Source organism: Eptesicus fuscus, chromosome 21 (assembly GCF_027574615.1).
Source record: "Eptesicus fuscus isolate TK198812 chromosome 21, DD_ASM_mEF_20220401, whole genome shotgun sequence".
Classification (NCBI taxonomy): domain Eukaryota; kingdom Metazoa; phylum Chordata; class Mammalia; order Chiroptera; family Vespertilionidae; genus Eptesicus; species Eptesicus fuscus.
Window position 1 is genome coordinate 48417002 of NC_072493.1, and position 11624 is coordinate 48428625.

General features: G+C 68.1%; 2 protein-coding genes across 2 annotated transcripts; one reads left to right on the forward strand and one right to left on the reverse strand.

Moving 5' to 3' along the window:
* Positions 1–676: 676 nt before the first annotated feature.
* Positions 677–4311, reverse strand: IL11 (interleukin 11). Its single transcript, XM_008161138.3, has 5 exons — positions 4305–4311; positions 3149–3321; positions 2905–2991; positions 2660–2821; positions 677–847 (listed from the first exon to the last, which is right to left on the reverse strand). Exons 1-5 carry the CDS (start codon positions 4309–4311, stop codon positions 677–679), a joined length of 600 nt encoding a protein of 199 aa, XP_008159360.2.
* A 5181-nt stretch (positions 4312–9492) lies between these two features.
* Positions 9493–11298, forward strand: TMEM190 (transmembrane protein 190). Its single transcript, XM_054710289.1, has 5 exons — positions 9493–9624; positions 9712–9747; positions 10683–10808; positions 10880–10964; positions 11061–11298. Exons 1-5 carry the CDS (start codon positions 9567–9569, stop codon positions 11254–11256), a joined length of 501 nt encoding a protein of 166 aa, XP_054566264.1. The 5' UTR covers positions 9493–9566; the 3' UTR covers positions 11257–11298.
* Positions 11299–11624: the final 326 nt, after the last annotated feature.

Genomic DNA, 11624 nt, shown 5'->3' on the forward strand with positions numbered 1-11624 from the left:
CACGCCCCCACTGGGGATCAAGCCCACAACCCGGGCCTGTGCCCTGACCCGGAATCAACCAGAGACCTTTGAATGCTCAACCAACTGACCCCGCCCCCCGGCCAGGGTCTCCCGTTACCCCTGCCCCTCAGGGTTCAGGGTCCAGGACGGTCTCCCCTCCACGGCCTTGGCCTGCCCACTCAGGGTCCCTCCCTCTCCCCCCCGCCCCCCGGGGCCCTGGCGTCGAGCCCCCAGCCCTCAGCCCCATAGAAACAGCCTCCGAGTGGATGTGTGTGACAGATTTAATTCTCCCTTCTCCAGCTCACAAAGGCGTCGCACGTGTTTGTACAAAAACCCAGGCCTGCCTCCCCGCTCCCTCCCCACCCCGTCGCAAAAAGGAATAGTTTAATAAATAACATATGCCCCTGCTCAGGCCCAGAGGAGGGGGGGCCAGACTTAGGGACCCAAGGACCGGGACCCCAGGCCCCTCCCGCTGGGGACCCCCTGAGTCCACCTGCGTCCCACCCACCCCCGGAAATAAATAAGTATAAATAAGGCACAGGTGTCCCCCGGAGGGACTGTCTCTAAACAGGGGGGCAGGGGGGAGGGGTCCTCTGGCTGCCACGCCCCCAGCCCCGAAATAAATAAATAAATAAGGTCTGGCGGTGAAGGGCGCGGTGGCTCCGGGGTCAGCGGGTCACAGCCTCGTCTTGAGCAGCAGCAGGCCCCGCACGGCCCAGTCCAGCGTGAGGTGCAGGCCGCCCAGGATGGCGTGGGCCGCCCGGATGCCTCCCCAGGCCGAGGCCGGCGGGGCCAGGGGGGGCGCCGGCGGGTCTGGGGGCGCCTGGGGCAGGGCCAGGCGGGCCATCTGTTGGGAGAGGACGGAGGGTTAGCCACAGGCCAGGGGTGCAGCGGGGGGCCGGCGAGGGGTGCTTGCAGCGTCCCCTGATTCAGGTGGGGGGGTCCAGGCTCCGTATTTGCAGAGCGTCTCCGGTCTCCGGGGCGGGGGTGTGGGTAGGGTCTATTTTTTCTAGGATTTTTTTTTTAATCCTCACCTGAGGGTATGTTTCCATTGATTTTTAGAGAGAGTGGAAGAGAGAGGGAAAGACAGAGAGAAACATTGATGTGAGAGGAACACATGGATTGGTTGCCTCCTGCTTGAGCCCCGACCAGGGCCTGGGCCAGGGAGGAGCCTGCAACCAAGGTAGGTGCCCTTGACCTGAATCGAACCCGGGACCCTTCGGTCTGCAGGCCGACGCTCTATCCACTGAGCCACACCGGCTAGAACTCTAGGATTTTTTTACAAAATTTTTTCTAGGATTTTTTAAAAAAGATTTTAAAATTGATTTTTAGAGAGAGAGGAAGGGAGAGGGAGAGAGAGAGAAACATCGATGTGAGAGCATAGCATGGATGGGCTGCCTCCTGCATGCCCCCTCCCGGGGACTGAGCCTCCAAACTGGGAATGGTGGGTTCAGAAAGCAAGCAGAGGCTGTGCCTGAGAGGTGGGGATCTTAAGGCTGAGGGTCCCAGGCCCACGTCCAGGGGGCTGGGGGCCAGGTCTGCAGAGTCAGGGCGGACCCAGGTGCTGGGTGGGGGCGGGCGCTGCGGACTCCCGTCAGGGCGGGGCCTGGGTCTCAGGCTGGGGTCTTAGATCTCAGGGACTCCCGGGTGAGGGCTGGGCCTCGATGGGGTCTCAGAACTGGGAGCTGGAGTTTGAGGTGCAGGCTGTTTGGGCTGAGGCCCAGGGGTCTTACAGTCTTAGGTCTGTGGCTTTGGGAGACCCTCAGAGTCTGGGGCCTCAAGGGCTCACAGCCAGGGTCTGAAGTCCTGGTGACTCGGGGCTCAAGGCCTGGGGTCTTTTTTTTTTTAAAAAAAGTTTTTTTAATTGATTTTTTACAGAGAGGAAGAGAGAGGGATAGAGAGTCAGAAACATCGATGAGAGAGAAACATCGATCAGCTGCCTCCTGCACACCTCCTACTGGGGATGTGCCTGCAACCAAGGTACATGCACTTGACCGGAATCGAACCTGGGACCCTTCAGTCTGCAGGCCGACGCTCTATCCACTGAGCCACACTGGTTAGGGCAAGGCCTGGGGTCTTTTGTTGTTGTTAATCCTCACTTGAGGCTATTTTTCCATTGATTATTAGAGAGAGTGGGGGAGAGAGGGAAAGACAGAGAGAAACATCGATGTGAGAGAAACACATCGATTGGTTGCCTCCTGCATGTGCCCTGACCAAGGCCTGGGCTGGGGAGGAGCCTGCAACCAAGGTACGTGCCCTTGACTGGAATCGAACCCGGGACCCTTTAGTCCGCAGGCCGACGCTCTATCCACTGAGCCACACCGGCCAGGGCGAGGCCTGGGGTCTTACAGTCTCCCACCTCAGAGTCCAGCTGCCTGGGGGCTGGGGTTTGCCAAGGCAGCGCCTCTAGCCGGGGACCTGGGAATCTCGGGGGCTGGGGGCTCAGTTTCTGGGGTTCAGAATCTGGAATGCACTGTCTTGGGCCAGGGTCTCTCCCCGTGGGTCTCCCTCACGTCTGGGGTCCCGAGTTCACGGGCTCTCTGTTTTGGGGGTGCGCCTAAGCGTTTCCAGGCAGGATTTGGGAGTGTGGGCCTCGGGGTCTCAGGCCCCCAGGGTCCTGGGGATACAGGGTGAGGGCCTCGGAGCAGGGGCGCCCTACCAGGAGCTGCAGCCGCCGCAGCAGCCGGTCCAGCCGGGCCTGCAGGGCCCCCAGCTCGGGCTCCAGGGTCCGCAGGGAAGGGCCGCCCGCCCGGCGCAGCCACTGCACGTGCCTCAGGTAGGAGAACAGGTCGGCCCGCAGCCGCGTCAGCACGCCCGGGAGCTGCGGGGCAGGGAGTGCGGGGTCAGGAGCGCCGGGCCCACGCCGCCCGCCCCCGGTTCCCCGGGACCCGCTCCCGCTCCTACCTGCAGGGCCCCCAGCGCGCCTGCGCTCATGGCCAAGGTGGGCAGAGAATCCAGGTTGTGGTCTCCGTCGGCTGGGAATTTGTCTCTCTGGGGGGGAAAAAAGCTATGAGGGGGGCCTGCCCAGCTCGGGGGGTCCCCTCACCCGCCCACCACGGGCCTCAAACGCCCCCTCCCCGTCCGTGCCGCGTTGGAGGCCAGGTAGCACCCCCGCCCCGGGCCGGCCCGCCGTCCGCCCGTCTCCTACCAGCTGCGCGGCCAGCTGCCGGGTGTCGGCCAGCAGGGAGCGCGTCAGCAGGATGGCGCTGTCCAGCTCGGCCCGCGGGTCCGGGGAGGCCCTCGGGGGGCCGGGGGGCGGCCCTGGCGCGGCGGCTCGGTCTGGCCACAGGCTCAGCGCGGCCAGGACCAGGCAGCAAACACCTGCGGGCGGGAGACGGCGGGGGTTCAGGCCCGAGGGGTGGTCGCAGGGAGGAGGACTGGGTTTTTTTTTTGGGGGGGGGGTGTCTTGCGCCCCGAGGCGGAGGGCGCGGGGCTGGTCGCCGGCCGGCGCGGGCTTCCCGCTCCCTCTCCGCCTCTGGCTGCCCCGCCCGTCGGAGCAGACGCGGCCCCGGGCGGGGAGACGGGCCGGGCGTCTCCCGTCCGCCCCCGGACGCCGGAATCTGGGCCCCGGGGCGGGGCGTGAGGGGGCGGCACAGGCCAGGACCTGCCCCCTCCCCGGGCCCGGGAACCGGGCGCCCTGAGCGCCGAGGAGGGAGCGCGGGCCGGAGACGCGGGCCCCCCCCCCCCGGGGAGACGCCCCCGGGTGGGCGCCGAGGGCCGGCGCGGCGCGGGATGCCCCGCACACCTGGGCGGGACAGGGGGACCCCGCCGCGCGGCGCCGGGGCCGGGGCCCATCCCCCTCCGGGCCCACCCCCCGCTGCCCGCAGCCAATCAGCGCCCCCCGGGCCGCTCCGCTCCCGCCGCACACCCCCAGCCCGCCCCCGGGCGCTCCCGCCGCCGTCCGTCCGTCCAGCCGTCCGGCTCCCCCGTTTCGGTCTGCACCCCTGCCTCTGTCTTCCTCCTCCTCCTCTCCCTCCTGGCTCTCACCTCCTCCGGGTCTCGGCCTCAGTTTCCCTGGGAGTCCTGGGCCCTCAGGGGTCACCTCGCCGCGCTGGTCCGTCTGTGCGTCTCGGTGCCTCGGAGTGTCCGTCCCTCCATCCCTCCCTCCGCCCGTCCCAGCCCGGGCCTCCGACTGCCCCACTCTCTCCCCTCCCGCCTCTGCCTCCCCATCGCGCCCTCTGGCTCCGGTGTGTCCGTCCCATTCCGCTGTCTGTCTGTCTGTCTGTCTGCTCCACACCCTCCCGGGACGGTCCCTCCCTCCTCGCTCCCGGCTCCCCTCCCCCCGTAGACTTGAACCAACTTACTGTTCATGTCCCCGCCGGGTCGGGGTTCCCCGGGGCAGAGGGCAGGGAGCTGGGGGCCTCGAACCCGTCCCTGTCCGCTGCCGGGGCCCCAGGGGTCAGCTGGGCCGGGGCCGGGGCCGGGGCGGCATGTGCGGCAGCCGGGCCTGGCAGTGCGGCGGTGCGTGCGCCCGGGGGTTATATAGGGGGCCCGGCGGGCGGGCGGGGGGCAGGGGAGGCGGCCTGACACATCCTGACTCACCTCCCGGCTGCCTTTTCCATTCAGACGGAGCCGGCCGCCTCGCGGGCCTCCGCCGCCTGCTCCGAGGAGGGCACGGAACGAAAAGTTGGAAAAGTTGAAAGGGAAAGGGGGGGGGGGGGTCGGAGAGGGGCTGGTGAGGTCATTGGCGTCCCCTCCCTCCGCCGCCCAGGCCGCCGCCGCCCGCGGGGCAGACACAGCGGCTCAGGAGCTGGGGCCCCGCTGCGGGCAGGCGGGGTGGGGGTCCCCGCTAGCTCGACCCCCGACAGGCAGAGAGATGGGGAGGCAGGGGGGAGGGAGGCAGGGGGGCCGGCCTGGGGAAATGAAGGATCTGGGGGGGGGGCGTGACTCCAAGGGGCAGGGATGGAGAGAGACAGACAGAGACAGAGACAGAGAGAGATGGAGACACGGAGACCCAGGCAAACACCCAGGAGCCACACGGACAGAGGGGGTCAGTGGGGCGATGCAGAGTCTAAGACAGATGAGGGGGAGAGAGAGAGAGAGAGAGAGAGAATCCAGGGGTGGAGGCAGCGGGATGCCCTGAGAGCAGAGGACCAGGGCCGCTCCGCCGTCAGGGAGGAGGGGGAGGGTGGCAGGCGGGGACGGGGACGGCGGGAGTGTCCTGGAGACACCCCTTAGCAGTGGGACCTCGGGCGCGTGGCTTCCCCCCTCGGTGCCTCAGTTTCCCTGTGCAGTTGGGAAAGGCCGTGTACCCCCTGCAGCCCCCACACGCCTCGACGTGCACAGAAGTGAGTTCGCTCATGTAACGCGCGCACACACACGCTCAGCTCTCATCTGCCGGGTTGGTGGGTTTTTATTAACACATGGGGGGGGGAATAAGATGGAACCACTGGGAGACCCCGATGTGGCCCGTGAGCGAGGTGGAGGGATGGGGAGCCCCTGCCCGGGGGGGGGGGGAGCTGGGAGCGGGCCGGCCGGGAGGGCGCCTGCAGAGAGGACGCCGGGGCTGGGGCGCAGGAGAGGGAGGCGGCCGGGAAGGCGATGCGGACAGGCGCGCAGGCGGGAGCGCCAGGGGTGCGGGCAGAGGTGGCCCCGGTTCCAGGCAGAGCCAGTGAGGGACCCAGATGGAAGCCAGGTCCCGGGGGCACCCCACCTGCCGGGCGGCAGAGACAGAGAGGCGGGAGGGGGGAGACCAAAGGGCTCCCGCGGACCCCCCTGGGCCCAGCCTGTGCCGAGCCGGCAGGGGGCTCGGGGTGATGGCAGCTGGAGTCATCGCCCACCTCTGGGGGGGGGCCGCGCCTCCGTCCCCGGGGAGGTGAGGTCACAGCCCCCCACGGTGGGACATGACCTCATCGCCTCAGGTAGCAGGCGCTCTTTGTGGGTCGGCCATGGCCACCCCTGCGCGCCCCCCAGGGGCCTCCCAGCCCCTGACCACCGGGTCTCCACCCCTCGGGGGGCCTACTTCCGGCTGAGTCAGCGTGGGGGGCCCAGGGCTGCGTCAGTGAGGGGAGAACTGACGTAGCCCCCCCAGACCGGCGGGGGCCAGCGAGGTGACTCAGGCCACCAGCCTGGGGGGTGGACTGGCCTGAGGGGATGGGGACTGGGCCTGGGGCCAGCCTGCGAGCAACAATAGGACCTGGTCCCAGCAGCCTCCTGCCCCACAGAGAACCCGGGGTGACAGCCCAGACCCCACAAATCAACCCAGGAGTCCAGCCCCCAGCCTCCTCCCTCAGACCCAGGAGTCCAGGCCCCCAGCCCTCCTCCCTCAGACCCAGGAGCCCAGGCCCCCAGCCCCTCCTCCCTCAGACCCAGGAGTCCAGGCCCCCAGCCTCCTCCCTCAGACCCAGAAGTCCAGGCCCCCAGCCCCTCCTCCCTCAACCCAGGAGCCCAGGCCCCCAGCCCCTCCTCCCTCAGATCCAGGAGCCCAGGCCCCCAGCCTCCTCCCTCAGACCCAGGAGCCCAGGCCCCCAGCCCCTCCTCCCTCAGACCCAGGAGCCCAGGCCCCCAGCCCCTCCTCCCTCAGACCCAGGAGTCCAGGCCCCCAGCCCCTCCTCCCTCAGACCCAGGAGCCCAGGCCTCCAACCCCTCCTCCCTCAGACCCAGGAGCCCAGGCCTCCAGCCCTCCTCCCTCAGACCCAGGAGTCCAGGCCCCCAGCCTCCTCCCTCAGACCCAGGAGTCCAGGCCCCAGCCTCCTCCCTCAGACCCAGGAGTCCAGCCCCCAGCCTCCTCCCTCAGACCCAGGAGTCCAGGCCCCCAGCCTCCTCCCTCAGACCCAGGAGTCCAGGCCCCAGCCCCTCCTCCCTCAGACCCAGGAGTCCAGGCCCCCAGCCCTCCTCCCTCAGACCCAGGAGTCCAGGCCCCCATCCCTCCTCCCTCAGACCCAGGTGTCAGAGTCCAGGCCCTAAACCCTAGTGTCCGGAAAGGTGGAGGGAGGTGTTAACGCAGGGCAGTCTGGGGGATGCTCTGTTCGAGAGGGTGGGCTGGAGGCTGGGCAGGTCAGTGGCTCGTGGCTGGGGACCGGTTTCCCCATCTGCCTCAACCCTCACCCTGGGCTGTGGGGTCATCTTCTCCCAGGAGCCACAGAAGGCAGAGGGAGAAGGGGGCCGGGTGCAGGACAAGAGGGGGTGTTGTTCAGGACTCCTGATCTTCCCCAGGGTTGGGGACACTGGGGCTACCTCTGTGGAAAGGAGGGCAAGAATGGCCCGGCCGGCGTGGCTCTGTGGCTGAGCATCGACCGATGAACCAGGAGGTCACAGTTCCATTCCCTGTCAGGGCACAGGCCCGGGTTGCAGGCTCGATCCCCAGTAGGAGGCGTGCAGGAGGCAGCGGATCCATGAGTCTCTCTCATCATGGATGTTTCTCTCTCTCTCTCTCCCTCTCCCTTCCTCTCTGAAATCAATAAAAATATGTATTTTTAAAAAATACACAGCCCGGCTGGTGCGGCTCAGCAGTTGAGCGTCAATCCCGGAACCAAGAGGTCGTTGGTTGGACTCCTCCTGGTCAGGGCACACGCCGGGGTTGCCAGTTCGATCGCCAGCAGGGGGCGTGCTGGAGGCAGCTGATTGGTGATGCTCCTCTCTCACCCATGTTTCTCTCTCTACCGCCCTCTTCCTTTCTCCCTCTCTCCCTCTCTCTCTCTAAAAGTCAATAAAAATATAACACACACACACGCACACGCACGCACACGCACACGCACACGCACACGCACACGCACACACAGAAAGGAGGGCAAGGAGAGGCAGGACGGGGGAGTCCCAGCAGAAATGGAGACAGAGCCCGGGTGAGGACAAGGCAGATGTAACCCCAAGGAGACTCGTCCCGCAGAGACCAGCTCGGAGGCTGGGGACCAGGCACAGGGGAGGCCCGGGGCTGAGGCCGTGAGGGGGGTCACGGCTCCGGCAGGCAGAGGCCAGGGAGCCCTCAGGAGGGTGCTGGGGTCCCTGCTCCTGTGCTGGCCCCCAGGCCCCGGGCCAGGCGGGGCTGGCAGGCGTGAGGTCAGCAGGTCCGAGGCTGTGTGTGTGTGTGTGTGTGTGTGTGTGTGTGTGTCCGTCTGTCTGTCCCTGGGGGGTCCTGTCTGGCCTCTGGGGGGTGACGGGGCAGGCGGGCCGCAGAGGCAGCACAAACCTGTCATTAGCGGTGAGGGCCGTGACGGTGGGGCCCCCCCAGTCCCCAGCCGCGGTCCCGGGCCGGCAGCCCCGCCCCCCACCCCCTCCTTGATCCCTGAGGAATCCCGGGAATTGGAAGCGGGTCCAGATGATGTTGACACAGGAAATGGTCAGCAGCTGCCCGGCCTCGGCCCCACAACCCCTCTGACCCCCACCCCCGGCCCCCTGCCGAGCCCCCCTGACCCGTGTCATCTCTGACGGAGGCAGCGCGGGGCCCACTCAGCTCCCCGCAGGATGTTTATAGCGGCCGGGACAGTCAGCCTCCGGGGCTTCCCCAGAAGCGTCCGGGGCTCCCGGAGAGGTGAACTCAGGCCCACTCCCTGACCCCTCCTCCCTCAGACCCAGGAGTCCAGGCCCCCAGCCCTCCTCCCTCAGACCCAGGAGTCCTGACCCCAGCCTCCTCCCTCAGACCCAGGAGTCCAGGCCCCCAGCCTCCTCCCTCAGACCCAGGAGCCCAGGCCCCCAGCCTCCTCCCTCAGACCCAGGAGTCCAGGCCCCCAGCCCTCCTCCCTCAGACCCAGGAGTCCAGACCCCCAGCCCCTCCTCCCACAGACCCAGGAGCCCAGGCCCCCCGCCCCTCCTCCTCCCTCAGACCCAGGAGTCCAGGCCCCCAGCCCCTCCTCCCTCAGACCCAGGAGTCCAGGCCCCCAGCCCCTCCTCCTCCCTCAGACCCAGGAGTCCAGACCCCCAGCCCCTCCTCCCTCAGACCCAGGAGCCCAGACCCCCAGCCCCTCCTCCTCCCTCAGACCCAGGAGTCCAGGCCCCAGACCCTCCTCCCTCAGACCCAGGAGCCCAGGCCCCCAGCCCTCCTCCCTCAGACCCAGGAGCCCAGGCCCCCAGCCCCTCCTCCCTCAGACCCAGGAGTCCAGGCCCCCAGCCTCCTCCCTCAGACCCAGGAGCCCAGGCCCCAGCCTCCTCCCTCAGACCCAGGAGTCCAGGCCCCCAGCCCTCCTCCCTCAGACCCAGGAGTCCAGGCCCCCAGCCCCTCCTCCCTCAGACCCAGGAGTCCAGGCCCCAGCTTGCTGGAAGGCCTCAGCTTACTAACCCAGGGGCTCTCTGGCGAGGGGTCTGGGCCCACTCCTTGGGTGCCCCGGTGGGTCAGGAGGAGAGGCTTACACCCCCAACCACCCACTCTCCACTGGGAGCTCAGGGGGCTCTCAGCCAGACCCCGCCCCACCCCAGAGCCCCTTCCACCTGCTTCTCAGGAAGCAGCTCTGTGGCACGCAGGCGTGACCGGGCTACTGTGACACCCCTTCCTTCCCTCCCACGGCCAAGGGGCCCCCTGGCAACAGAACTTGGAACCCTGGGCGCTGGGCGGGCGGGCAGGCGGGGCCCGCTGGTTGCTGGGGGATGGCCTTGAGGGTCTCTCACCAGAGGGCCCAGGAGTCTGGGGAGGAGACATGGTGGGCTGGGGGGTCCCAGCGTTGAGCCTCTTCCTGATGATGCAGGGCTCAGTAGGTGAGGGGCCGCGGAGAGGGTCAGAGGGCTGAGCTGGGGCCGCCTCAGCCCCCACAGGCGCCTGACACCATCTATTTTCCTTCACAGATGGGAATGGGATCCAGGGATTCTTCTATCCATGGAGTGAGCAGTGGACGGACCCTGGGCTCCTGGGTCTGAGGGAGGAGGGGCTGGGGGCCTGAGCTTCTGGGTCTGAGGGAGGAGGGGCTGGGGGCCTGGACTCCTGGGTCTGAGGGAGGAGGGCTGGGGGCCTAGACTCCTGGGTCTGAGGGAGGAGGCTGGGGGCCTGGACTCCTGGGTCTGAGGGAGGAGGGCTGGGGGCCTGGACTCCTGGGTCTGAGGGAGGAGGGGCTGGGGGCCTGAGCTTCTGGGTCTGAGGGAGGAGGGCTGGGGGCCTGGACTCCTGGGTCTGAGGGAGGAGGGGCTGGGGGCCTGGACTCCTGGGTCTGAGGGAGGAGGCTGGGGGCCTGGGCTCCTGGGTCTGAGGGAGGAGGGCTGGGGGCCTGGACTCCTGGGTCTGAGGGAGGAGGCTGGGGGCCTGGGCTCCTGGGTCTGAGGGAGGAGGGCTGGGGGCCTAGACTCCTGGGTCTGAGGGAGGAGGGGCTGGGGGCCTGGACTCCTGGGTCTGAGGGAGGAGGGGCTGGGGGCCTGGGCTCCTGGGTCTGAGGGAGGAGGCTGGGGGCCTGGGCTCCTGGGTCTGAGGGAGGAGGGGCTGGGGGCCTGGGCTCCTGGGTCTGAGGGAGGAGGGGCTGGGGGCCTGGACTCCTGGGTCTGAGGGAGGAGGGCTGGGGCCTGGGCTCCGGGGTCTGAGGGAGGAGGGGCTGGGGGCCTGGACTCCTGGGTCTGAAGGAGGAGGCTGGGGGCCTGGGATCCTGGGTCTGAGGGAGGAGGGGCTGGGGGCCTGGGCTCCTGGGTCTGAGGGAGGAGGGGCTGGGGCCTGGGCTCCGGGGTCCAGGTGGAGCCCGCACTAGGCAGTGATCCTGGGGAGTCTGGCCTGGGACCCTGCTGCCCGGGGTCCGGGGGGAGGGGTGCTCTGACACAGCCCCCCGCCTGCCCAGGCTGTGAGGGAGATGTGTGGAACCGGGAGAGCTGTGGGGGCCAGGCGGCCATCGAGAACCCCAATCTGTGTCTGCGCCTACGATGCTGCTACCGAGACGGCATCTGCTACCACCAGCGGCCGGACGGTGAGTGCCGGGGCGGGGCGCCTGGGGGGCCGGCCGCCGGGCCGGGGCTCACGGGGTCGCGTTTCGTCCAGAGAACATGCGGCTGAAGCACCTGTGGGCGCTGAGCTGGACGTGCGCGGGGCTGCTCTTCGTCATCTTCAGCGTCCTCCTGTACTGGCGAGTGGGGCCGGGGCGGCCGCGGCGGCAGGAGGGGGAGGAGGGGGGGGGGGGGGCCGGCCAGGGGCTGGGGCTGAGCGTGCTCCCTCCCGGCAGGTGGGTCAAGAGCCAGGACATGCTGCACCTCCCGGGGTTCGGGAAAACCAACCAGCACCCCACGCCGTGGCCCTCTCACTCCTCCCAGGGGAAGAAGAAGAAGACCTCGGCGGGCAGCCAGTCCGCCAGCCAGCCTCTGAAGGGCGCCTTGGAGGCCTCGGGGACCGAAGGGGAAGAGACAGGAGGGGAGGACTAGGGGCGCCCCAGGGGCCCCCCTCAATAAAGATATAGCATACAGCCCTGGCCGTGTGGCTCCGTGGTTGAGCGTCGACCTGTGAACCCGGAGGTCAGGTTTGGATTCCTGGTTGTGGGCTCGATCCCCAGTGGGGGGCGTGCAGGAGGCAGCCGATCCATGATTCTCTCTCATCGTGGATGTTTCTCTCGCTCTCTCCCTCTCCCTTCCTCTCTCCAATCAATGAAAATATTTAGAAAAAAGAATAAAGATAGAGCATACAGACACCTGGTCTCTCTGCTGAGAGCTATGGGAACTGGAGGTGGATGAGACCCGGAGGCAGGGTGTGTGTGTGTGTGTGGGGGGGAGGTGAGTGGTAGGGCTTGGGCTGT

What these genes read in the sequence shown, in the direction of transcription:
- IL11 (XM_008161138.3), bottom strand. An exon ending in GGCAGCTGGCCGCGCAGCTG is followed by an intron (nt 2,992 to 3,148) that starts GTAGGAGACGGG and finishes TTTCCCCCCCAG; the next exon opens with AGAGACAAATTCCCAGCCGA. An exon ending in TGCGGCGGCTGCAGCTCCTG is followed by an intron (nt 848 to 2,659) that starts GTAGGGCGCCCC and finishes CTCTCCCAACAG; the next exon opens with ATGGCCCGCCTGGCCCTGCC.
- TMEM190 (XM_054710289.1), top strand. Translation starts at nt 9,567, where the DNA reads ATGGTGGGCTGGGGGGTCCCAGCGTTGAGCCTCTTCCTGATGATGCAG. An exon ending in GGGATTCTTCTATCCATGGA is followed by an intron (nt 9,748 to 10,682) that starts GTGAGCAGTGGA and finishes CCGCCTGCCCAG; the next exon opens with GCTGTGAGGGAGATGTGTGG. An exon ending in TTCAGCGTCCTCCTGTACTG is followed by an intron (nt 10,965 to 11,060) that starts GCGAGTGGGGCC and finishes CCCTCCCGGCAG; the next exon opens with GTGGGTCAAGAGCCAGGACA.